The sequence below is a fragment of the Scyliorhinus torazame genome, chromosome 26 (assembly GCF_047496885.1).
Source record: "Scyliorhinus torazame isolate Kashiwa2021f chromosome 26, sScyTor2.1, whole genome shotgun sequence".
Classification (NCBI taxonomy): domain Eukaryota; kingdom Metazoa; phylum Chordata; class Chondrichthyes; order Carcharhiniformes; family Scyliorhinidae; genus Scyliorhinus; species Scyliorhinus torazame.
In genome coordinates this window covers 43,498,125-43,525,116 of record NC_092732.1, presented here as the reverse complement: position 1 = coordinate 43,525,116, position 26,992 = coordinate 43,498,125, and the positions used below count along the sequence as shown (strand labels likewise).

General features: G+C 53.3%; 1 protein-coding gene across 3 annotated transcripts in view; it reads left to right on the top strand.

Moving 5' to 3' along the window:
• The first annotated feature begins 490 nt into the window (after nt 1-490).
• LOC140403021 (uncharacterized) overlaps nt 491-26,992 on the top strand; it is a 69,876-nt gene continuing 43,374 nt past the window's right edge. For all 3 annotated transcript variants that reach the window (XM_072490683.1, XM_072490682.1, XM_072490681.1), the window contains exons 1-3: nt 491-686; nt 4,947-5,101; nt 17,937-17,988. In XM_072490683.1, coding sequence (XP_072346784.1) covers nt 620-686; nt 4,947-5,101; nt 17,937-17,988 — 274 coding nt within the window. In that variant the 5' untranslated portion in view covers nt 491-619. The remainder of the gene's footprint in view (nt 687-4,946; nt 5,102-17,936; nt 17,989-26,992) is intronic.

Here is a 26,992-nt window from a genome sequence, read left to right as displayed (position 1 = left end):
AGGGGGGGGGAATGTGGCCTGGGAAGAAGGGGGGGGTGTGGACTGGAAGGGGAGGGTATGTGGCCTGGGAAGAAGGGGGGGTGTGGACTGGAAGGGGAGGGTATGTGGCCTGGGAAGAAGGGGGGGGGGGGGAATGTGGACTGGGAAGAAGGGGGGGGGGAATGTGGACTGGAAGGGGAGGGTATGTGGCCTGGGAAGAAGGGGGGGGAATGTGGACTGGGAAGAAGGGGGGGGGAATGTGGACTGGGAAGAAGGGGTGCAATTCAGACCATTGTGTGATGCCAGGCTGCAGTGCCGGGCCCGGCCTCCGGGGGGAGCGCCGGGGCGGCGCCGCGGGGGCCGCCGGGAGTTGCAGTTCCGCCCCGCGCACCCTGCCGCGCGTCTCCGCGCAGCCGAACTACAGCCCCCAGGCTGCACCGCGCGCAGGTATCATTCAAAACCCCCTCTCCCGGGGCAACCGACTGGACATCAGCTGTGAGCCTGGGAAGCAGCAGCCAGAGCAACAGCTGAACATGGGGAGGGTGTGAAAGGACCAGGAAACCCCCCCTCCCCACAAAAAAAAACACACACACATACTCTCCCTCTGGGGCAAAGTCCCCCTCCCCAAGTCTGCAGCAAGATGTACAAACCCCCCAGAAATGTTCCCCCTCTCTTTACCCTGACTGCTCTGGCTCTGTGTCTCTGTGGTAAGTGCTGCTGGCTTCAAAATTACCCCCTTACCCCCCTCACCCAACTATCATTCAGTTGGGTGGGGGGGTTCGATGCGGGCAATGGGAAAGGGGGGTTTGTATTAGACTGATACAGGGTTGTGGGGGGGGGGGGTCTGCGATTTGTGACAGGTGCACACGGAGGAGAGGATGGGGGGGGGGGAATAATTTCTCAACCCAACCCCCCCCCCCCCCCCCTCACCCGCTGCGTCCAGCCCAGCGAGGGGAGGGGGAACCTTCCCCTTGGGGGCCGGTTCCGTCGCGTCGCGCCGGCCGAAACGGCCATCGCTACCGTCTCGGATTGACGGCGGTCGAACAGACCCCGGGGGAGGGGGGGGGGCAGTGACTGGCGAAGATGCTCGACTGGTAGGTGGGTTAATTCGGGAGATTGAAAAGGGCGGGTTGGGGGGGGGGGGGGGCGTCAGTCCCTGGTGGATGTGAAATTGAAGGTGCGGAGTAAGAGGGTTAAGTGGGCACTCGGACCTTGGAGGACTACACAGACCGGGGACGGGCTCCGTATCCCCACTGGGAGAAGACAAGACTGGGTGCAGGCTCAGTATTCCCAGTGGGAGAAGAGAGACTGGGTGCAGGCTCAGTATTCCCAGTGGGAGAAGAGAGACTGGGTGCAGGCTCAGTATTCCCAATGGGAGACCGAAGATAGCTCTCCACTGGATGGAGCTGTGCCGGGCGCTTGTTGGAGATCAGTCCTCTCGGTCCGAGGACCTCACTGCCGGAGTTTCTCAGGGTAACGTTCCCGGCTCAGCCAGCCTGAGGGCAGAATTGGGCATGTACGCTAATCTTCACACATTGCTCCACTACTCCGCGGAAGTTGACGTAGTCTGTGCCCATGTCCAGCAAGATCTGGACAATACCCAGGCTTGGGCGGATAAGTGGCAGTAATGAATGATCTTTTCAGGGGCGGCATGGTGGCAAAGTGGTTAGCACTGCTGCTTCAAGGCGCCAAGGACCCGCGTCACTATCCGCGTGGACATTCTCCCTGCGCCTGCGTGGGTCTCCCCGCTAAATTGCCCCTTCATTGGAAAAAAATAATTGGGTACTGTACAATTTATAAAAAATAAAAAAAATAATGACCACCTCCAACAAGAGGGCAGCACAGTGGTTAGCACTGTGGCCAGGGTCCCAGGTTCGATTCCCCGCTGGGTCACTGTCTGTGCGGAGTCTGCATGTCCTCCCCGTGTGTGCGTGGGTTTCCTCCGGGTGCTCCGGTTTCCTCCCACAGTCCAAAGACGTGCAGGTTAGGTGGATTGGCCAATGATAAATTGCCCTTAGTGTCCAAAAAAGGTTGGGTGGGGTTACGGGGATAGGGTGGGAGGCTTAAGTGGGGGCTCTTTCCAAGGGCCGGTGCAGACTCGATGGGCCGAATGGCCTCCTTCAGCACTGTAAATGCTATGATCTACGAGGAGAAAATCTGGCCTTCTCCGCCTGACATTCAATGCCATTACCATCGCTGAATCCCCCACAATCAAATCGGGGGGGGAGGGGGGCTCTATTGACCAAAAACTGAACTGGCTCAACCACATAAATACTGTGGCTGGAAGTGCAGGCCAGAGGCTGGGAGTGATGCAGCAAGTTACTCATCTCCCGCTTTCCCCCAAAGCCTCTCACCAGGCACCAATCGGAAATGTGATGGAATACTCTACACGTGCCTACGAGAGTGCATTCCTGAAACCCAGGAGGTTCAACAACTCCCTGGACCATCAGACATAGGAGCAGAATTAGGCCACTCGGCCCATCGAGTCTGCTCCGCCATTCATTCATGGCTGATATTTTCTCATCCCCATTCTCCTGCCTTCTCCCCATAACCCCTGATCCCCTTATTAATCAGGAACCTATCTATCTCTGTCTTAAAGACACTCAGTGATTTGGCCTCCACAGCCTTCTGCGGCAAAGAGTTCCACAGATTCACCACCCTCTGGCTGAAGAAATTCCTCCTCATCTCTGTTTTAAAGGATCGTCCCTTTAGTCTGAGATTGTGTCCTCTGCTTCTAGTTTCTCCTGCAAGTGGAAACATCCTCTCCACGTCCACTCTATCCAGGCCTCGCAGTAGCCTGTAAGTTTCAATAAGGCCCCCCCTCATCCTTCTAAACTCCAACGAGTACAGACCCAGAGTCCTCGACCATTCCTCGTACGACAAGCTCTTCATTCCAGGGATCGTTCTTGTGAACCTCCTCTGGACCCTTTCCAAGGCCAGCACATCCTTCCGCAGATACAGGGCTCAAAACTGCTCACAATACTCCCAATGGGGTCTGACCAGAGCCTTATACAGCCTCAGAAGTACATCCCTGGTCTTGTATTCTAGCCCTCATGACATGAATGCTAACATTGCATTTGCCTTCCCGACTGAACCTGCACATTAACCTTGAGAGAATCGTGGACAAGGACTCCCAAGTCCCTTTGTGCTTCTGATTTCCGAAGCATTTCCCCATTTAGAAAAAAGTCTATGTTCTATCCCTGTAACCCAATAACCCCTCCTATCCTTTTTGCTCACTAAGGGCAATTTATCACGGCCAATCCACCCAACCTGCACATCTTTGGACTGTGGGAGGAAACCGGAGCACCCGGAGGAAACCCACGCAGACACGGGGAGGACGTGCAGACTCCGCACAGACAGTGACCCAGCGGGGAATCGAACCCGGGACCCTGGAGCTGTGAAGCCACATTGCTATCCACTTGTGCTACCGTGGCTAGAAGAACCCCACCTCAGCTTGACCACCCTGACTGGGAATTATATTGCCGTTCCTTCAATGTCACTGGATCAAAATCCACGGACGCCCTCCTTGACAGCATGGTGGGTGTACCTACACCCCCATGGACCGCAGCCGTTCGGGAAGGTGGTACTGAGCCGCCATCTCGGGGGCAACTGGGGACGGGCAACTAAAGTGGCGGCTGAGCCCGCGACAGCCACACCGACGTCCTGTGAAATAATTGTTGTTTTTTTTAACTCCCTGGATGTAACGGGACGGAATCCATTGGGGACTCGAGCTGAGTAAAGGAGGTGCGGAGATTAATTGAAAGGGGAACAAAGGTGGTGGATGTTGAGGATTTTGTTGGGCGATACAGGGAGCAGTGAAGTTTTTTATTAATAGTAAAAGGCGGGCGGGATAATTAAGGTTATTAAAGGAGGTCACCCTGTGCAGAGAACTGAAGGACTAAATGAGTATTTGATATCTGTTCCTCAGAGAAGAGGGTGCCACTCATGTTAGTTACGGAGCATTACAGGATAGAATTAAAATATAATTTAAAGATTATCGATCAAAATAGAAAAGCTTTCGTCCAGGTTTATCTATTTTCGGGACGTAAGGGTGGAGGTTGCAAAGGCTCTGACCACAATCTTCCAATCATAGGACCCCTACAGTGCCGGAGGAGGCCCATCGAGCAACTCCACCCTAAGGGGCAGTTTATCGCGGCCAATCCACCCTTACCCTGCACATCTTTGGGCTGCGGGAGGAAACCGGAGCACCCGGAGGAGACCCACGCAGACACGGGGGAGAAGGTGCAGACTCCGCACAGACAGTGACCCGAGCCGGGAATCGATCCCGGGGCCCTGGCGCTGTGAGGCAGCCGTGCTAGCCATTGTGCGGCCCAATCCTCCCGGATACGAGAGTTGTGCCGAGATTGCAAACCGAAAGAAGGGTAGAGTTGTAAACCAGGCAACCTCAGACCGCGTGTCTGTGAGGGTAAATTTCTAGAGAGTATAATCCAGGATAAAATTAATTGTCACTTGAGAAGAACATTGATTAATAAGAGGCAGCCAACGTGGATGCCTTAAAGGCAAATCATGTTTGATTAACTTGGTTGAGTTGTTTGATTAAATATAAATGTATTGGAGTTGATGGGACATGTGTTGGGATGTGGTCAGAACTGAAATGGAGAAGAGCTTTGAGAGCAGGACCTCCGTGCCTCATATAATTGTCTCTTCCACTTCTTAAATCGGTCAGGGATTGACGCTGTGGTGAAGTTCCGGAAGGCATGGGGGATGGCCGTACCATCTGAGTCTCGCCTCTTTGCTTTCAGCTGCCCAGCTGTGGCTGGGGACGGGTTGGGGAGGGGGGCACATTCTACCACAAGCTATCTAAAGCACATGGCTGCTTGATGGGCAGTGTACAAGGTGTAAGAATCACAGATCGGGGATTCAGAGACTGTATTGAGCCTGGCGTTTGAAGCTATATTTCATATTCTGACTGTACAAATGCAAATCTCTCTTCCTCTGATATCCAGTGCTTCCCTGCAGCTGTACAGCTGTTTCCACCGTCCCATTCGCTCCTCACCAGCATCGCAAAGGCCGAAGTCCAGGACTGACTGAAAACCCCTTCGCGATACGCCCCAAGAGACGTGCAGAGCCAGCTATGAAACCCAGCCCACAAAGATCAAAGGTAAGTTAATCTAAATCACCCCCTCCCCCCCCCCCCCCCCCATCTGTGTGTCTGTGACAGGCTTCACTGAAAGTCAAACATTGTAAACCTCAGCTACGATCAAGCTGAGGTGGGGTTCTTCTAGCCACGATAGCACAAGTGGCTAGCACTGTGGCTTCACAGCTCCAGGGCCCCGGGTTCGATTCCCGGCTTGGGTCACTGTCTGCGCGGAGTCTGCACGTCCTCCCCGTGTCTGCGTGGGTTTCCTCCGGGTGCTCCGGTTTCCTCCCACAGCCCAAAGACGTGCAGGTTAGGTGGATTGGCCGCGCTAAATTGCCCTTAGTGGCCAAAAAGGTTAGGAGGGGTTATTGGGTTACAGGGATAGAACATAGAACATTGCAGCGCAGTACAGGCCCTTCGGCCCTCGATGTTGCGCCGACCTGTGAAACCACTCTAAAGCCCATCTACACTATTCCCTTATTGTCCATATGTTTATCCAATGACCATTTGAATGCCCTTAGTGTTGGCGAGTCCACTACTGTTCCAGGCAGGGCATTCCACGCCCTTACTACTCTCGGAGTAAAGAACCTACCTCTGACATCTGTCTTATATCTATCTCCCCTCAATTTAAAGCTATGTCCCCTCGTGCTGGACATCACCATCCGAGGAAAAAGGCTCTCACTGGGTGGAAGTGAGGGCTTAAGTGGGTCGGTGCAGACTCGATGGGCCGAATGGCCTCCTTCTGCACTTGTGTGTTCTATGACCCCAGACTCAGCATTTCAACACCAGAAAGGACCAGGTTGTATTACAATGGGTGGGACTCAGGAATTTTGTCCCCTTAAGACGCCGCGTGTGTTCCATGGGGCTCCAGACACCCTCCACCACAGAACCCAAATGGTGTAGACAGAACCCATGTGGGGGCGGCAAGCTGGTGTGATGCGTTGGGCTGAGTTCACCGCACTCTGCAGCTCCTTGCGATCTTGCGGCACACGGTTGCCGTGCCAGGCGGTGATGCACCCTGATCGGATGGTTTCCCACACATTCCGCCTGAAAAGTCCGCAAGAGTCATCGGTATATCAGGAGGCCACGCTGACAAACCAACTGCGTAACCACGACACCATTTCAAGGACTCCACGATTTATCCTTGTGGAAGAATTGACTTATTTTTTGGTGCATGTGTATTGTTGCTCTTTCTAGCTTTAGTCTATTGGCTCTGATTACGTCACCTTTGCTCACAAGTCGCCAGGTATCTTTATGATACCACCACGTGGTTCAAGTTCAGGTTATGATTAATAACACAGCACACCGCTTAGTAAGGATTAAAACAACGGTCATTTATTATATACAACAAGCAATATTAATACCCTAATACTACTTTCTATATAACAAACCTATCACTACTGGCCAATACTTAACTTAGGAAGAGCCCACCAGGTCAGGGAAACGAATGGCTTGTCCAATCAGATCTGGCCCGCGGGATTCAAAAGGCTGCTACAGGTCGGTGGCTAGGTGTCTCTACCGGATAGCGATCGCTGGATTCAAACTTACTGCTGCCGGTGGCTGGTCTTGCGAAGGTCTCGAGCAGGCGAAGAGGAGAGAGAGAGAGAGATCTGAACTTGGCCCCTCACTTTTATAGGGCCCAGGGGCTTCCCGCCTCCCGGGGCGGCCCTTGACCCTGAGTCCCAAGTGATTGGATTCTGTCCCCAGTCTCTGGGGTCGATGTGTCCAATAACGGGGCGATTCCTCGATCGGGGGGTGGTCGCTCACCTGTCTTTGTTTCGGCCACTGCAGGCGCCGACAGGTCTGGCCCGGCATTCAATTGCTAATATGTTGCAATTGTTCCCGGGGATAGCCGATTTAACTGTGGATGTCTGAATAGATTAGGTGTAAACAGTCCTGAATGCAACTGCGGATACCTGGGTTGATGGGCTGTTGATAGCCCTGAGTATCGATCTGGGCTACGTTCCCAGAGCCGAATATGCAAAACTGTCTGCAGCTGCCTGCTTGTGTCTCGTTAGCTGCTTTTCCCAGCAGTCTTTCGGGTTAGCCGTTTTAAACTGGGTTTGGGCCAGATTAATCGGGACGCAGCCATTTAACGTGGCTACAGTATGAGGGCTGGGGTATTTAGAAAGATTAATCATTGTACTTTCACCTGGAGTATTGTGTTCAGTTTTGGTCTCCTTACCTGAGAAAGGACGTACTGGCGCTGGAGGGTGTGCAGAGGAGATTCACTAGGTTAATCCCAGAGCTGAAGGGGTTGGATTACGAGGAGAGGTTGAGTAGACTGGGACTGTACTCGTTGGAATTTAGAAGGATGAGGGGGGGATCTTATAGAAACATATAAGATTATGAAGGGAATAGATAGGATAGATGCGGGCAGGTTGTTTCCACTGGCGGGTGAAAGCAGAACGAGGGGGCATAGCCTCAAAATAAGGGGAAGTAGATTTAGGACTGAATTTAGGAGGAACTTCTTCACCCAAAGGGTTGTGAATCTATGGAATTCCTTGCCCAGTGAAGCAGTAGAGGCTCCTTCATTAAATGTTTTTAAGATAAAGATAGATAGTTTTTTGAAGAATAAAGGGATTAAGGGTTATGGTGTTCGGGCCGGAAAGTGGAGCTGAGTCCACAAAAGATCAGCCATGATCTCATTGAATGGTGGAGCAGGCTCGAGGGGCCAGATGGCCGACTCCTGCTCCTAGTTCTTATGTTCTTATATGTCGTACAATAAGTGAATAAACTTTGCCTTCGACTTGACAGCATGGGTTTAGTAACACACTCATTTTTTTTTAATTTAGTGGACCCGATAATTTTTTTTTCCAACTAAGGGGCAATTTACCACAGCCAATCCACCTACCCTGCACATCTTTGGGTTGTGGGGGCGGGACCCACGCAGACACGGGGAGAATGTGCAAACTCCACACGGACAGTGACCCAGGGCCAGGATTCGAACCCGGGTCCTCAGCGCCGCAGCCCCAGTGCTAACCACTGTGCCCCATGCTACCCTTGTAATAACTAATAATAGTAGATGGACTGGCCACGCTAAATGGCCCGTTAATTTAAAAAAAGACAAAGCCAATTACTTCCGTAGGAGGGACGAACTGGCGATAGTCAATTGGGTAAATAGACTTAAAGATATGAGAGTAATTGGACAGTGGGAAACATTTCAAGAATCAATTCAAAATGTTCAACAAAAGTACATTCCATTGGAGAAGAAAAGCGTGGGGACGGCACGGTGGCACAGTGGTTAGCACTGCTGCCTCACAGCGCCAGGGACCCGGGTCAGCACGGTGACACAGTGGTTAGCACTGCTGCCTCACAGCGCCAGGGACCCGGGTCAGCACGGTGACACAGTGGTTAGCACTGCTGCCTCACAGTGCCAGGGACCCGGGTCAGCACGGTGACACAGTGGTTAGCACTGCTGCCTCACCGTGCCAGGGACCCGGGTCAGCACGGTGTCACAGTGGTTAGCACTGCTGCCTCACAGTGCCAGGGACCCGGGACAGCACGGTGGCACAGTGGTTAGCACTGCTGCCTCACAGCGCCAGGGACCCGGGTCAGCACGGTGACACAGTGGTTAGCACTGCTGCCTCACAGGGCCAGGGACCCGGGTCAGCACGGTGACACAGTGGTTAGCACTGCTGCCTCACAGCGCCAGGGACCCGGGTCAGCACGGTGACACAGTGGTTAGCACTGCTGCCTCACAGCGCCAGGGACCCGGGTCAGCACGGTGACACAGTGGTTAGCACTGCTGCCTCACAGTGCCAGGGACCCGGGTCAGCACGGTGGCACAGTGGTTAGCACTGCTGCCTCACAGCGCCAGGGACCCGGGTCAGCACGGTGACACAGTGGTTAGCACTGCTGCCTCACAGCGCCAGGGACCCGGGTCAGCACGGTGACACAGTGGTTAGCACTGCTGCCTCACAGCGCCAGGGACCCGGGTCAGCACGGTGACACAGTGGTTAGCACTGCTGCCTCACAGCGCCAGGGACCCGGGTCAGCACGGTGACACAGTGGTTAGCACTGCTGCCTCACAGCGCCAGGGACCGGGGTCCGCACAGTGACACAGTGGTTAGCACTGCTGCGTCACAGTGCCAGGGACCCGGGTCAGCACGGTGACACAGTGGTTAGCACTGCTGCCTCACAGCGCCAGGGACCCGGGTCAGCACGGTGACACAGTGGTTAGCACTGCTGCCTCACAGTGCCAGGGACCCGGGTCAGCACGGCGGCACAGTGGTTAGCACTGCTGCCTCACAGTGCCAGGGACCCGGGTCAGCACGGTGTCACAGTGGTTAGCACTGCTGCCTCACAGCGCCAGGGACCAGGGTCAGCACGGTGTCACAGTGGTTAGCACTGCTGTCTCACAGCGCCAAGGACCCGGGTCAGCACGGTGTCACAGTGGTTAGCACTGCTGCCTCACAGTGCCAGGGACCCGGGTCAGCACAGTGACACAGTGGTTAGCGCTGCTGCCTTACAGCGCCAGGGACCCGGGGCAGCACGGTGACACAGTGGTTAGCACTGCTGCCTCACAGTGCCAGGGACCCGGGGCAGCACGGTGTCACAGTGGTTAGCACTGCTGCCTCACAGTGCCAGGGACCCGGGTCGACACAGTGGTTAGCGCTGCTGCCTTACAGTGCCAGGGACCCGGGTCAGCACGGTGACACAGTGGTTAGCACTGCTGCCTCACAGTGCCAGGGACCCGGGTCAGCACGGTGTCACAGTGGTTAGCACTGCTGCCTCACAGTGCCAGGGACCCGGGGCAGCACGGTGTCACAGTGGTTAGCGCTGCTGCCTCACAGCGCCAGGGACCCGGGTCAGCACGGTGTCACAGTGGTTAGCACTGCTGCCTCACAGCGCCAGGGACCCGGGTCAGCACGGTGACACAGTGGTTAGCACTGCTGCCTCACAGCGCCAGGGACCCGGGTCAGCACGGTGACACAGTGGTTAGCACTGCTGCCTCACAGTGCCAGGGACCCGGGTCAGCACAGTGACACAGTGGTTAGCACTGCTGCCTCACAGCGCCAGGGACCCGGGTCAGCACGGTGTCACAGTGGTTAGCGCTGCTGTCTCACAGCGCCAGGGACCCGGGTCAGCACGGTGTCACAGTGGTTAGCGCTGCTGTCTCACAGCGCCAGGGACCCGGGTCAGCACGGTGTCACAGTGGTTAGCGCTGCTGTCTCACAGCGCCAGGGACCCGGGTCGGCACGGTGACACAGTGGTTAGCACTGCTACCTCACAGCGCCAGGGACCCGGGTCAGCACGGTGACACAGTGGTTAGCACTGCTGCCTCACAGCGCCAGGGACCCGGGTCAGCACGGTGACACAGTGGTTAGCACTGCTGCCTCACAGCGCCAGGGACCCGGGTCAGCACGGTGTCACAGTGGTTAGCACTGCTGCCTCACAGCGCCAGGGACCCGGGCAGCACGGTGACACAGTGGTTAGCACTGCTGCCTCACAGCGCCAGGGACCCAGGTCAGCACGGTGTCACAGTGGTTAGCACTGCTGCCTCACAGCGCCAGGGACCCGGGTCAGCACGGTGTCACAGTGGTTAGCACTGCTGCCTCACAGCGCCAGGGACCCGGGTCAGCACGGTGTCACAGTGGTTAGCACTGCTGCCTCACAGTGCCAGGGACCCGGTTCAGCACGGTGTCACAGTGGTTAGCACTGCTGCCTCACAGCGCCAGGGACCCGGGTCAGCACGGTGTCACAGTGGTTAGCACTGCTGCCTCACAGCGCCAGGGACCCGGGTCAGCACGGTGTCACAGTGGTTAGCACTGCTGCCTCACAGCGCCAGGGACCCGGGTCAGCACGGTGGCACAGTGGTTAGCACTGCTGCCTCACAGCGCCAAGGACCCGGGTTAACACTGCAATGAAGTTACTGTGAAAATCCCCTCGTCGCCACACTCAGCCGCCTGTTCGGGTACACAGAGGGAGAATTCAGAATGTCCAATTCACCCAACAAGCACGTCTTTCAGTGGCGCAAGGGGCAGCACAGTGGTTAGCACTGCTGCCTCACGGCGACCAGGTCCCAGGTTCGATCCCGGCCCCGGGTCACTGTCCGTGTGGAGTTTGCACGTTCTCCCCGTGTCTTCGTGGGGCTCACCCCCACAACCCAAAGATGTGTATGGTTGGTGGATTGGCCGCGCTAAATTGCCGCCTTAACTGGGGGCGGGGGGGGGGGGGAGGAATTGGGAACTCTAAACTTATTTTTTTAAAAGAAAAAGGTGGCCAGAAAGATCCATCCGTGTCTAACTCAGAACGTTAAGGACAATATTAGTTTTAAAAAGAGGCTTACAATGTTGGAAGAAAAAAAGTAGCACGTGTGAGGATTGGGAGTGTTTCAGATACTAGCAAAACGACCAACAGAAAGTTGATTGAAAGGAAACAATAGAATATGAGAGTAAACTAGCCATAACATTTTTTTAAAAGGCCGGTAAGAGCTCGTATAAATATATAAAAAAGGAAGAGAATAGCTGAAGTAAATATTGTTCCCTTTAGAAACAAGACACAGGAAAGATTATCGTGGCGAACGGAGGAGGTGACAGAGGCATTGAACAAATATTTTGTGTCTGTCATCACAGAGGACACGAGTTTCATTCCGGAATCAGCAGCTAAATATAGTGAGGAAATCAATAAAGGCGGAGATAAATTAGTGGAGAAATTTAAGTAACTAAAATCTGACAAGTCCCAGGATCTGATGGCCCACAGCCTAGAACATAGAACATAGAACATTACAGCGCAGTACAGGCCCTTCGGCCCTCGATGTTGCACCGACCTGTGAAACCACTCTAAAGCCCATCTACACTATTCCCTTATCGTCCATATGTCTATCCAATGACCATTTGAATGCCCTTAGTGTTGGCGAGTCCTCTACTGTTGCAGGCAGGGCATTCCACGCACTTACTACTCTCTGAGTAAAGAACCTATCTCTGACATCTGTCTTATATCTATCTCCCCTCAATTTAAAACTATGTTCCCTCGTGCTAGACATCACCATCCGAGGAAAAAGGCTCTCACTGTCCACCCTATCCAACCCTCTTATCATCTTGTATGCCTCAATTAAGTCACCTCTTAGCCTTCTTCTCTCTAACAAAAATAACCTGAAGTCCCTCAGCCTTTCCTCATAAGATCTTCCCTCCATACCAGGCAACATTCTGGTAAATCTCCTCTGCACCCTTTCCAATGCTTCCACATCCTTCCTATAATGCGGCGACCAGAATTGCACGCAATACTCCAAATGCGGCCGCACCAGAGTTTTGTACAGCTGCAACATGACCTCATGGCTCCGAAACTCAATCCCTCTACCAATAAAAGCTAACACACCGTACGCCTTCTTAACAACCCTCTCAACCTGGGTGGCAACTTTCAGGGATCTATGTACATGGACACCGAGATCTCTCTGATCATCCACACTGCCAAGAATCTTACCATTAGCACAGTGCTCTGTCTTCCTGTTATTCCTTCCAAAATGTTCATAGAATTTACAGTGCAGAAGGAGGCCATTCGGCCCATCGAGTCTGCACCGGCTCTTGGAAAGAGCACCCTACCCAAGGTCCATACCTCCACCCTATCCCCATAACCCAGTCCAACACTAAGGGCAATTTTGGACACTAAGGGCAATTTATCATTGGCCAATCCACCTAACCTGCACATCTTTGGACTGTGGGAGGAAACCGGAGCACCCGGAGGAAACCCACGCAGACACGGGGAGGACGTGCAGACTCCGCACAGACAGTGACCCAAGCCGGAATCGAACCTGGGACCCTGGAGCTGTGAAGCAATTGTGCTATCCACTTGTGCTACCGTGGCTAGGAAATCACCTCACACTTTTCTGCATTAAACTCCATTTGCCACCTCTCAGCCTAGGGTCCTAAAAGAGAGCTACAGAGATAGTGGATGCGCGAGGTCTGATTTCCCCAAATTCCTTAGGTGCAGGAACAGACCCACTAGATTGGAAATTGGCAGATGTTACACCGCTTTTGAAGAAAGGAGAGAGAGGGGCAAGGAGTGATCTATAGGTCGGTTATCCGTTGCTGGGAAAATGCTGGAATCCATTATTTATTTTCCCCGTGAATTTAGAGTACCCAATTCATTTGTTTCCCCAATTAAGGGGCAATACAGGGGGGCGTGGCGGTGCAGTGGCTAGCACTGCCGTCTCAGGGCGGCATGTGGCGCAGTGGTTGGGAGACCCGGGTTCGAATCCCGGCCCAGGGTCGCTGTCCGTGTGGAGTTTACACACTCTCCTCGTTAAATTGCTCCTTCATTGAGAATTGTTTTTTTTTTAAATGTATAGCAAAATCAAAATAAATCAGTTTGGGTTTACTGAAGGGAAGTTAGGTTTGACAAGCGCTGGGTCTGTTCCCTTTAGCGAAGGTTGAGAGGAGATTTGCCCGATGGAAGAGTTCCGATATCATGGGGGATCGCGACAACGCAGGTAGCGAACAACTATTCACGTTGCCCAGAACCGTAGATGTGGAATAAGTAGGATGCACAAACTGGGTTTATTACCGAGCGTAAACTGACTGCTCCACTCCCCGAGGGGTTCTCCTGCCCCGACATTCACTTCGGATGGGGTTTTTATACTGCACAGGCTCTCCTGGTGGAGGGGAAGCCCCCACCTGTTACCAGGGAGGTTTGTACACAGCAAAAGTCATGGAGAATACTGATGGTCCACACACCCCGTAGCCTCTGTGGGGGTTGTAACAGCCCCCCTCCCCCCAAAGTCCGCAGTGCCCCAGGGGCCCGGCGCATCAGACGCACATGTTCTGGTCTTGTTCTGACCTGATGAGCTTTCGGGCCTCCTTCTTCGGCACCATGTCAGCAATCCTTGGCGTTGTATTGCAGCCTTGCCTTTTAGTGGCCACCTTTTGTGGGTTTCCGATTGACCGGAGCTGCAGAGGGGGGGCGGGCGGACGCCCTGGCCTTGGCCTCGCTAATGGCCCGTAGACGAGTTCAGTTTGGACGGAAGTCGTCAGTCACGCCCAATGCCGCGGTATCGTTAAGCGACTTGACGGAGTCTTGACGTTTAGAGAAAGTCAAGTATACCTTGAGAGGGTCGACGGAAGGGTTCTGAAAACGCCTGGTCACAGGTATTTTGAACAGGTTAGAAAGCCTGGACCTAAATGTGATCATGGTGCCCCCGGAAGGTAGGGAGGTGGAGGTAGTGATCGCAATGGAGCAGAAAAGGCTTTTGAATGGGATTATCTGTGGGAGGTACTGGAACGGTTCTGATTCGGGTGGGGCTCTATTGACTGGGTCAGGTTACTGTATCGGGCTCCTGTGGCAAGCGTACGGATGAATAGGACAAGATCGGATTATTTTAGACTGCGCCGGGGGACGAGACAGGGATGCCCCCTCTCCCCACTGTTGTTCGCGCTAGCTATAGAGCCGTTGGCAATTGCTCGGAGAGCCTCAAGGGGCTGGTCCAGGAGGGGGTGGGGGGGGGGAGCACAGAGTTTCGCTCGATGCAGACGACCTGCTTCTGTACGTTTCGGACCCAATAGAGGGGTTGGGAGAAATCATGAGGATTCTAGGGGAATTTGGCCGTTTTTTGGGTTATGCTAAATATGGGGAAACGTGAGATGTTTGCGACCCAGGCGAGGGGACAGGAGAGGCGATTGGGGGAGCTGCCGTTTAGGGTGGTAGGGGGAAGCTTTAGGTACCTGGGCATCCAAGTGGCGTGGGAATGGGACCGGCTGCATAAATTAAATCTGGCCCGACTAGTCGACCAAATGAAGGACGATTTTTGGAGATGGGACGCGCTCCCGTTGTCACTGGCTGGGAGCTTATCTCCTCCCGAGATTCCTGTTCGTGTTTCAATGCCTCCCCATCTTTATTCCGCGGTCCTTTTTTAAACGGGTCACCAGAGTGATCTCTGGTTTTGTTTGGGCGTCAAGACCCCGCGGGTAAGGAAGGTAATGCTTGAGCGGAGTCGGGGAGAGGGCGGGCTGGTGCTGCCACATTTTAGTAACTATTACTGGGCGGCAAATATAGCCATGATCAGGAAGTGGGTGGTGGGGGAGGGGTCGGCATGGGAGCGAATGGAGGTGACTTCATGCAAGGGCACCAGTCTGGGGGCGTTGGTAACTGCGACTCTGCCGTTCCCGCCAGCACGGTACTCCACCAGCCCCGTGGTGGTGGCGGCCCTGAGAGTCTGGGGGCAATGGAGGAGACGTGTGGGAGCAGAGGGAGCATCGGTCTTGTCCCCAATCTGTAATAATCAGCGGTTTCCCCGGGAAGTATGGATGGGGGGTTCCGGATATGGCGGAGAGCGGGGATTGAGAGGATGGGGGTTATGTTTATAGAGGGGGGCTTTCCGAGTATGAGGGCGCTGGAGGAGGCGTTTGGGTTGGCGAGGGGAAACAAATTCAGGTATCTGCAGGTGCGGGACTTCCTACGTAAACAGGTGTCAACCTTCCCGCTCCTACCGCTAAGGGGGATTCAGGACACGGTAGTTTCCAGAGGGTGGGTGGGGGAGGGGAGCGTCTCGGACATTTACAAGGAACTTATGGGGTCGGAGGAGACGCAGACCGAGGAGCTGAAGCGCAAGTGGGAGGAGGAGCTGGGAGGAGAGATAGAGGATGGTCTCTAGGCGGACGCTTTGAGTAGAGTCAATGCGTCCACAACATGTGCCAGGCTCAGCCTGATTCAATTCAAGGTCGTTCACCGGGCTCACTTGACAATGGCCTGGATGAGCAGATTCTTTGGGGTGGAAGACAGGTGTGCAGAATGTGCGGGAGGACCAGCGAACCATGTCCACATGTTCTGGGCATGTCCGAAGCTTAGGGGATTCTGGCAGGGGTTTGCGGACATCATGTCCACGGTGTTAAAACAAGGGTGGCACCGAGTCCGGAGGTGGCGATGTTCGGGGTGTCGGAAGACCCGGGAATCCAGGAGGAGAAAGAGGCAGACGTTCTGGCCTTTGCTTCCCTGGTAGCCCGGAGATGGATACTATCAGCTTGGAGAGACTCAAAGCCCCCGAAGTCGGAGACCTGGCTATCGGACATGGCGAGCTTTCTCTGTCTGGATAAAATCAAGTTCGCCTCGAGAGGGTCACTGTTAGGTTTCACCCGGAGGTGGCAACTCACTAATCGGGAATTCAATCAAGGTGCGAGCAGTGAATACTCCAGCACAACGGGCTGCCTCGATCATGTTACAATTCGGTTGTCCGGTCATTGCCTCTGAAGACCTCTCTGTCTAAAGTGTGGGAGGATGTTAGGAATGACGCACTGAGGACCACTCTGTCGACGATGGGCATTTCCAGATCAGCTGGAGAGTGAACATGCTTCAGCTGAGTTTCCGGGCGGCATGGTGGTTAGCACTGCTGCCTCACGGCACCGAGGACCCACATTAACAATGGTGATGAGAAACACAGTATTATTTCCGATTCAGGGGCAATTTAGCGCGGCCAATCCACCTACCCCTGCACATCTTTGGGTTGTGGGGGCGAAACCCACGCAGACACGGGGAGAATGTGCAAACTCCACACGGACAGTGACCCAGAGCCGGGATCGAACCCGGGTCCTCGGCGCCGTGAGGCAGCAGTGCTAACCACTGCGCCACCGTGCCGCCCCTAGTATGGCCAATCCTAAGCGGCATGTTGGCGCAGTGGTTAGCACTGCTGCCTCACGGCGCCGAGGTCCCGGGTTCGATCCCGGCCCCGGGTCACTGTCCGTGTGGAGTTTGCACATTCTCCCCTTGAATCCTCAGGCTGTGTCCCCTGGTTCTGGACACACCCATCATTGGTAACACCTTCCCTGCATCTACCCTGTCCAGTCCCGTTAGAATTTTATAAGTCTCTATGAGCTCCCCCCTCATTCTCCAGCGAGAACAATCCCAACCGAGTCAATCTCTCCTCGTATGACAGTCCCGCCATCCCTGGAATCAACCTGGTAAACCTTCGCTGCGCTCCCTCGAGAGCAAGAACATCCTTCCTCAGAGAAGGAGACCAAAACTGCCCACAATACTCCAGGTGTGGCCTCACCAAGGCCCTGTACAATTGCAGCGACACATCCCTGCTTCTATACTCGAAACCTCTCGCAATGAAGGCCAACATACCATTAGCCTTCTTTACCGCCTGCTGCACCTGCAGCTTACCTTCAGCGACTGGCGCACAAGGACACCCAGGTCCCGCTCACACTCCCCTCTCCCAATTTACAACCATTCAGGGAGTAATCTGGTTTCCTGTTTTTGCTTCCAAAGTGAATAACCTCACACTTATCCAAATTATACTGCATCTGCCATTGATTTGCCCACTCGCCCAACCTGTCCAGATCTTGCTGCAGGATCCCTGCATCCTCGTCACAATTCACCCTCCCACCCAACTTGGTATCAGCTGCAAACTTTGAGATGTTACATTTTGTTCCCTCATCCAAATCATTAATATATATTGTGAATAGCTGGGGTCCCAGCGCCGATCCCTGCGGTACCTCACTGGTTACTGCCTGCCAATTTGACTAGGACTGTATTGTGTACAGCACTGGTCTCCTTATTTCAGGGTGCAAATGCGTTGGAAGTAGTTGAGAGAAGGTTTACCAGACTAATACCTGGAATGGGTGGGTTGTCTTATGAGGAAAGATTGGGCAAGGTAGATTTGATTCTGTTGCAGTTTAAGAGGCGAATGGACTGAAGCACACAAGGTCCTGAAGGGTCTCGACATGGTGGGCGTGGGAGAGGAGGTTCCCTCTGGTGGGAGAATGTAGAACCAGGGGTCACTGTTTCAAATTAAGGGGTCACCCATTTAAAACAGACGGAAAAGTCTTTCTCTCGGGGTTACCGGAATTAGGAGCAGACGTTACTATAAAACAGTAATACAATTTTATCTGTAGATTTAAATTTCTGTCCATTTTTCCTCTCTTAGTTGTTCACTACTGGCCACACTCCGCAACGCCAGAACTTGTTCAAAGAGAGAGGTAAGAAAACATTAGAAACTTAGTGTTTAAGAAAGATTTCACCCTTTAGTCCCCGATTAATGGATGGAGTTACTTGGTCCCGTTCAGTGAGGTCGGGATTCCCGTGTGGGATGATCATGACAGACGTACAGCCAGGCTCTCACGTCACAGAAATTATTCAGCAAACGTTTTAAAAAAATTAAAAGTACCCAATTCTTTTTGTCCAATTAAGGGGCAATTTATCGCGGCCAATCCACCTACCTTGTCCACCTGTGCACGCAAACACGGGGGGGGGAGACGTGTAAACTCCACACGGACGGTAACCCGGGGCCAGGATCGAACCCGGGTCCTCAGCGCCGTGGGGCAGCAGTGCTAACCACTGTGCCACCGTGCTGCCCATTATTGAACAAACCTGAGTCTACCCACAAGTGCCCCCACATGAAAATTTTCCAACAGATAGGAATAGACATTTTCATTTCAATGCCCAAAAGGATGCCAGACCCAATACTGAAAAGCAGAAGGACAATCCAATCCTTACTTTCACACACAAACATTCAAGAGAATGCGGCAACAATGCAAATAGGCAATTAGATACAGAGGAAAGCTCCCTCTACACTGTCGCCATCAAACACTCCCAGGACAGGTACAGCACGGGGTTAGATACAGAGTAAAGCTCCCTCTACACTGTCCCCATCAAACACTCCCAGGACAGGTACAGCACGGGGTTAGATACAGAGTAAAGCTCCCTCTCCACTGTCCCCATCAAACACTCCCAGTACAGGTACAGCACGGGGTTAGATACAGAGTAAAGCTCCCTCTACACTGTCCCCATCAAACACTCCCAGGACAGGTACAGCACGGGGGTTAGATACAGAGTAAAGCTCCCTCTACACTGTCCCCATCAAACACGCCCAGGACAGGTACAGCACGGGGTTAGATACAGAGGAAAGCTCCCTCTACACTGTCCCCATCAAACACTCCCAGGACAGGTACAGCACGGGGTTAGATACAGAGGAAAGCTCCCTCTACACTGTCCCCATCAAACACTCCCAGGACAGGTACAGCACGGGGTTAGATACAGAGGAAAGCTCCCTCTTCACTGTCCCCATCAAACACTCCCAGGACAGGTACAGCACGGGGCTAGATGCAGAGTAAAGCTCCCTCTACACTGTCCCCATCAAACACTCCCAGGACAGGTACAGCACGGGGTTAGATACAGAGGAAAGCTCCCTCTACACTGTCCCCATCAAACACTCCCAGGACAGGTACAGCACGGGGCTAGATGCAGAGTAAAGCTCCCTCTACACTGTCCCCATCAAACACTCCCAGGACAGGTACAGCACGGGTTAGATACAGAGTAAAGCTCCCTCTACACTGTCCCCATCAAACACTCCCAGGACAGGTACAGCACGGGGTTAGATACAGAGTAAAGCTCCCTCGACACTGTCCCCATCAAACACTCCCAGGACAGGTACAGCACGGGGTTAGATACAGAGTAAAGCTCCCTCTACACTGTCCCCATCAAACACTCCCAGGACAGGTACAGCACGGGGCTAGATGCAGAGTAAAGCTCCCTCTACACTGTCCCCATCAAACACTCCCAGGACAGGTACAGCACGGGGTTAGATACAGAGGAAAGCTCCCTCTACACTGTCCCCATCAAACACTCCCAGGACAGGTACAGCACGGGGCTAGATGCAGAGTAAAGCTCCCTCTACACTGTCCCCATCAAACACTCCCAGGACAGGTACAGCACGGGGTTAGATACAGAGTAAAGCTCCCTCTACACTGTCCCCATCAAACACTCCCAGGACAGGTACAGCACGGGGTTAGATACAGAGTAAAGCTCCCTCGACACTGTCCCCATCAAACACTCCCAGGACAGGTACAGCACGGGGTTAGATACAGAGTAAAGCTCCCTCTACACTGTCCCCATCAAACACTCCCAGGACAGGTAGAGCACGGGGTTAGATACAGAGGAAAGCTCCCTCTACCCTGTCCCCATCAAACACTCCCAGGACAGGTACAGCACGGGGTTAGATACAGAGTAAAGCTCCCTCTACACTGTCCCCATCAAACACTCCCAGGACAGATACAGCACGGGGTCAGATACAGAGTAAAGCTCCCTCTACACTGTCCCCATCAAACACTTCCAGGACAGGTACAGCACAGGGTTAGATACAGAGTAAAGCTCCCTCTACACTGTCCCCATCAAACACTCCCAGGACAGGTACAGCACGGGGTTAGATACAGAGTAAAGCTCCCTCGACACTGTCCCCATCAAACACTCCCAGGACAGGTACAGCACGGGGTTAGATACAGAGTAAAGCTCCCTCTACACTGTCCCCATCAAACACTCCCAGGACAGGTACAGCACGGGGCTAGATGCAGAGTAAAGCTCCCTCTACACTGTCCCCATCAAACACTCCCAGGACAGGTACAGCACGGGGTTAGATACAGAGGAAAGCTCCCTCTACACTGTCCCCATCAAACACTCCCAGGACAGGTACAGCACGGGGCTAGATGCAGAGTAAAGCTCCCTCTACACTGTCCCCATCAAACACTCCCAGGACAGGTACAGCACGGGGTTAGATACAGAGTAAAGCTCCCTCTACACTGTCCCCATCAAACACTCCCAGGACAGGTACAGCACGGGGTTAGATACAGAGTAAAGCTCCCTCTACACTGTCCCCATCAAACACTCCCAGGACAGGTACAGCACGGGGTTAGATACAGAGTAAAGCTCCCTCTACACTGTCCCCATCAAACACTCCCAGGACAGGTAGAGCACGGGGTTAGATACAGAGGAAAGCTCCCTCTACCCTGTCCCCATCAAACACTCCCAGGACAGGTACAGCACGGGGTTAGATACAGAGTAAAGCTCCCTCTACACTGTCCCCATCAAACACTCCCAGGACAGATACAGCACGGGGTCAGATACAGAGTAAAGCTCCCTCTACACTGTCCCCATCAAACACTTCCTGGACAGGTACAGCACAGGGTTAGATACAGAGTAAAGCTCCCTCTACCCTGTCCCCATCAAACACTCCCAGGACAGGTACAGCACGGGGTTAGATACAGAGGAAAGCTCCCTCTACACTGTCCCCATCAAACACTCCCAGGACAGATACAGCACGGGGTCAGATACAGAGTAAAGCTCCCTCTACACTGTCCCCATCAAACACTTCCAGGACAGGTACAGCACAGGGTTAGATACAGAGTAAAGCTCCCTCTACACTGTCCCCATCAAACACTCCCAGGACAGGTACAGCACGGGGTTAGATACAGAGGAAAGCTCCCTCTACACTGTCCCCATCAAACTCTTCCAGGACAGGTACAGCACGGGGTTAGATACAGAGTAAAGCTCCCTCTACACTGTCCCCATCAAACACTCCCAGGACAGGTACAGCACGGGGTTAGATACAGAGGAAAGCTCCCTCTACACTGTCCCCATCAAACACTCCCAGGACAGGTACAGCACGGGGTTAGATACAGAGTAAAGCTCCCTCTACACTGTCCCCATCAAACAATCCCTGGACAGGTACAGCACGGGGTTAGATACAGAGTAAAGCTCCCTCTACACTGTCCCCATCAAACACTCCCAGGACAGGTACAGCACGGGGTTAGAGACAGAGTAAAGCTCCCTCTACACTGTCCCCATCAAACACTCCCAGGACAGGTACAGCACGGGGTTAGATACAGAGTAAAGCTCCCTCTACACTGTCCCCATCAAACACTCTCTGGACAGGTACAGCACGGGGTTAGATACAGAGTAAAGCTCCCTCTACACTGTCCCCATCAAACACTCCCAGGACAGGTACAGCACGGGGTTAGAGACAGAGTAAAGCTCCCTCTACACTGTCCCCATCAAACACTCCCAGGGCAGGTACAGCACGGGGTTAGATACAGAGGAAAGCTCTCTCTACACTGTCCCCATCAAACACTCCCAGGACAGGTACAGCACGGGGTTAGATACAGAGTAAAGCTCCCTCCACACTGTCCCCATCAAACACTCCCAGGAGAGGTACAGCACGGGGTTAGATACAGAGTAAAGCTCTCTCTACACTGTCACCATCAAACACTCCCAGGACAGGTACAGCGCGGGGTTAGATACAGAGTAAAGCTCACTCTACACTGTCCCCATCAAACACTCCCACGACAGGTACAGCACGGAGTTAGATGCAGAGTAAAGCTCCCTCTACACTGTCCGCATCAAACACTCCCAGGACAGGTACAGCACGGGGTTAGATACAGAGTAAAGCTCCCTCTACACTGTCCCCATCAAACACTCCCAGGACAGGTACAGCACGGGGTTAGATACAGAGTAAAGCTCCCTCTACACTGTCCCCATCAAACACTCCCAGGACAGGTACAGCACGGGGTTAGATACAGAGTAAAGCTCCCTCTACACAGTCCCCATCAAACACTCCCAGGACAGGTACAGCATAGGGTTAGATACAGAGTAAAGCTACCTCAACACTGTCCGCATCAAACACTCCCAGGACAGGTACAGCACGGGGTTAGATACAGAGTAAAGCTCCCTCTACACTGTCCCCATCAAACACTCCCAGGACAGGTACAGCACGGGGTTAGATACAGAGTAAAGCTCCCTCTACACTGTCCCCATCAAACACTCCCAGGACAGGTACAGCACGGGGTTAGATACAGAGTAAAGCTCCCTCTACACTGTCCCCATCAAATACTCCCAGGACAGGTACAGCACGGGGTTAGATACAGAGCAAAGCTCCCTCTACACTGTCCCCATCAAACACTCCCAGGACAGGTACAGCACGGGGTTAGATACAGAGGAAAGCTCCCTCTTCACTGTCCCCATCAAACACTTCCAGGACAGGTATAGCACGGGGTTAGATACAGAGTAAAGCTCCCTCTACACTGTCCCCATCAAACACTCCCAGGACAGGTACAGCACGGGGTTAGATACAGAGGAAAGCTCCCTCTACACTGTCCCCATCAAACACTTCCAGGACAGGTACAGCACGGGGTTAGATACAGAGTAAAGCTCCCTCTACACTGTCCCCATCAAACACTCCCAGGACAGGTACAGCACGGGGTTAGATACAGAGTAAAGCTCCCTCTACACTGTCCCCATCAAACACTCCCAGGACAGGTACAGCACGGGGTTAGATACAGAGGAAAGCTCCCTCTACACTGTCCCCATCAAACACTCCCAGGACAGGTACAGCACGGGGTTAGATACAGAGTAAAGCTCCCTCTACACTGTCCCCATCAAACACTCCCTGGACAGGTACAGCACGGGGTTAGATACAGAGTAAAGCTCCCTCTACACTGTCCCCATCAAACACTCCCAGGACAGGTACAGCACAGGGTTAGAGACAGAGTAAAGCTCCCTCTACACTGTCCCCATCAAACACTCCCAGGGCAGGTACAGCACGGGGTTAGATACAGAGGAAAGCTCCCTCTACACTGTCCCCATCAAACACTCCCAGGACAGGTACAGCACGGGGTTAGATACAGAGTAAAGCTCCCTCTACACTGTCCCCATCAAACACTCCCAGGAGAGGTACAGCACGGGGTTAGATACAGAGTAAAGCTCTCTCTACACTGTCACCATCAAACACTCCCAGGACAGGTCCAGCGCGGGGTTAGATACAGAGTAAAGCTCACTCTACACTGTCCCCATCAAACACTCCCACGACAGGTACAGCACGGAGTTAGATACAGAGTAAAGCTCACTCTACACTGTCCCCATCAAACACTCCCACGACAGGTACAGCACGGAGTTAGATACAGAGTAAAGCTCCCTCTACACTGTCCGCATCAAACACTCCCAGGACAGGTACATCACGGGGTTAGATACAGAGTAAAGCTCCCTCTACACTGTCCCCATCAAACACTCCCAGGACAGGTACAGCACGGGGTTAGATACAGAGTAAAGCTCACTCTACACTGTCCCCATCAAACACTCCCACGACAGGTACAGCACGGGGTTAGATACAGAGTAAAGCTCCCTCTACACTGTCCCCATCAAACACTCCCAGGACAGGTACAGCACGGGGTTAGATACAGTGTAAAGCTCCCTCTACACTGTCCCCATCAAATACTCCAGGACAGGTACAGCACGGGGTTAGATACAGAGCAAAGCTCCCTCTACACTGTCCCCATCAAACACTCCCAGGACAGGTACAGCACGGGGTTAGATACAGAGTAAAGCTCCCTCTACACTGTCCCCATCAAACACTCCCTGGACAGGTACAGCACGGGGTTAGATACAGAGTAAAGCTCCCTCTACACTGTCCCCATCAAACACTCCCAGGACAGGTACAGCACAGGGTTAGAGACAGAGTAAAGCTCCCTCTACACTGTCCCCATCAAACACTCCCAGGGCAGGTACAGCACGGGGTTAGATACAGAGGAAAGCTCCCTCTACACTGTCCCCATCAAACACTCCCAGGACAGGTACAGCACGGGGTTAGATACAGAGTAAAGCTCCCTCTACACTGTCCCCATCAAACACTCCCAGGAGAGGTACAGCACGGGGTTAGATACAGAGTAAAGCTCTCTCTACACTGTCACCATCAAACACTCCCAGGACAGGTCCAGCGCGGGGTTAGATACAGAGTAAAGCTCACTCTACACTGTCCCCATCAAACACTCCCACGACAGGTACAGCACGGAGTTAGATACAGAGTAAAGCTCACTCTACACTGTCCCCATCAAACACTCCCACGACAGGTACAGCACGGAGTTAGATACAGAGTAAAGCTCCCTCTACACTGTCCGCATCAAACACTCCCAGGACAGGTACATCACGGGGTTAGATACAGAGTAAAGCTCCCTCTACACTGTCCCCATCAAACACTCTCAGGACAGGTACAGCACGGGGTTAGATACAGAGTAAAGCTCACTCTACACTGTCCCCATCAAACACTCCCACGACAGGTACAGCACGGGGTTAGATACAGAGTAAAGCTCCCTCTACACTGTCCCCATCAAACACTCCCAGGACAGGTACAGCACGGGGTTAGATACAGTGTAAAGCTCCCTCTACACTGTCCCCATCAAACACTCTCTGGACAGGTACAGCACGGGGTTAGATACAGAGTAAAGCTCCCTCTACACTGTCCCCATCAAACACTCCCAGGACAGGTACAGCACGGGGTTAGAGACAGAGTAAAGCTCCCTCTACACTGTCCCCATCAAACACTCCCAGGGCAGGTACAGCACGGGGTTAGATACAGAGGAAAGCTCTCTCTACACTGTCCCCATCAAACACTCCCAGGACAGGTACAGCACGGGGTTAGATACAGAGTAAAGCTCCCTCCACACTGTCCCCATCAAACACTCCCAGGAGAGGTACAGCACGGGGTTAGATACAGAGTAAAGCTCTCTCTACACTGTCACCATCAAACACTCCCAGGACAGGTACAGCGCGGGGTTAGATACAGAGTAAAGCTCACTCTACACTGTCCCCATCAAACACTCCCACGACAGGTACAGCACGGAGTTAGATGCAGAGTAAAGCTCCCTCTACACTGTCCCCATCAAACACTCCCAGGACAGGTACAGCACGGGGTTAGATACAGAGTAAAGCTCCCTCTACACTGTCCCCATCAAACACTCCCAGGACAGGTACAGCACGGGGTTAGATACAGAGTAAAGCTCCCTCTACACTGTCCCCATCAAATACTCCCAGGACAGGTACAGCACGGGGTTAGATACAGAGCAAAGCTCCCTCTACACTGTCCCCATCAAACACTCCCAGGACAGGTACAGCACGGGGTTAGATACAGAGGAAAGCTCCCTCTTCACTGTCCCCATCAAACACTTCCAGGACAGGTATAGCACGGGGTTAGATACAGAGTAAAGCTCCCTCTACACTGTCCCCATCAAACACTCCCAGGACAGGTACAGCACGGGGTTAGATACAGAGGAAAGCTCCCTCTACACTGTCCCCATCAAACACTTCCAGGACAGGTACAGCACGGGGTTAGATACAGAGTAAAGCTCCCTCTACACTGTCCCCATCAAACACTCCCAGGACAGGTACAGCACGGGGTTAGATACAGAGTAAAGCTCCCTCTACACTGTCCCCATCAAACACTCCCAGGACAGGTACAGCACGGGGTTAGATACAGAGGAAAGCTCCCTCTACACTGTCCCCATCAAACACTCCCAGGACAGGTACAGCACGGGGTTAGATACAGAGTAAAGCTCCCTCTACACTGTCCCCATCAAACACTCCCTGGACAGGTACAGCACGGGGTTAGATACAGAGTAAAGCTCCCTCTACACTGTCCCCATCAAACACTCCCAGGACAGGTACAGCACAGGGTTAGAGACAGAGTAAAGCTCCCTCTACACTGTCCCCATCAAACACTCCCAGGGCAGGTACAGCACGGGGTTAGATACAGAGGAAAGCTCCCTCTACACTGTCCCCATCAAACACTCCCAGGACAGGTACAGCACGGGGTTAGATACAGAGTAAAGCTCCCTCTACACTGTCCCCATCAAACACTCCCAGGAGAGGTACAGCACGGGGTTAGATACAGAGTAAAGCTCTCTCTACACTGTCACCATCAAACACTCCCAGGACAGGTCCAGCGCGGGGTTAGATACAGAGTAAAGCTCACTCTACACTGTCCCCATCAAACACTCCCACGACAGGTACAGCACGGAGTTAGATACAGAGTAAAGCTCACTCTACACTGTCCCCATCAAACACTCCCACGACAGGTACAGCACGGAGTTAGATACAGAGTAAAGCTCCCTCTACACTGTCCGCATCAAACACTCCCAGGACAGGTACATCACGGGGATAGATACAGAGTAAAGCTCCCTCTACACTGTCCCCATCAAACACTCCCAGGACAGGTACAGCACGGGGTTAGATACAGAGTAAAGCTCACTCTACACTGTCCCCATCAAACACTCCCACGACAGGTACAGCACGGGGTTAGATACAGAGTAAAGCTCCCTCTACACTGTCCCCATCAAACACTCCCAGGACAGGTACAGCACGGGGTTAGATACAGTGTAAAGCTCC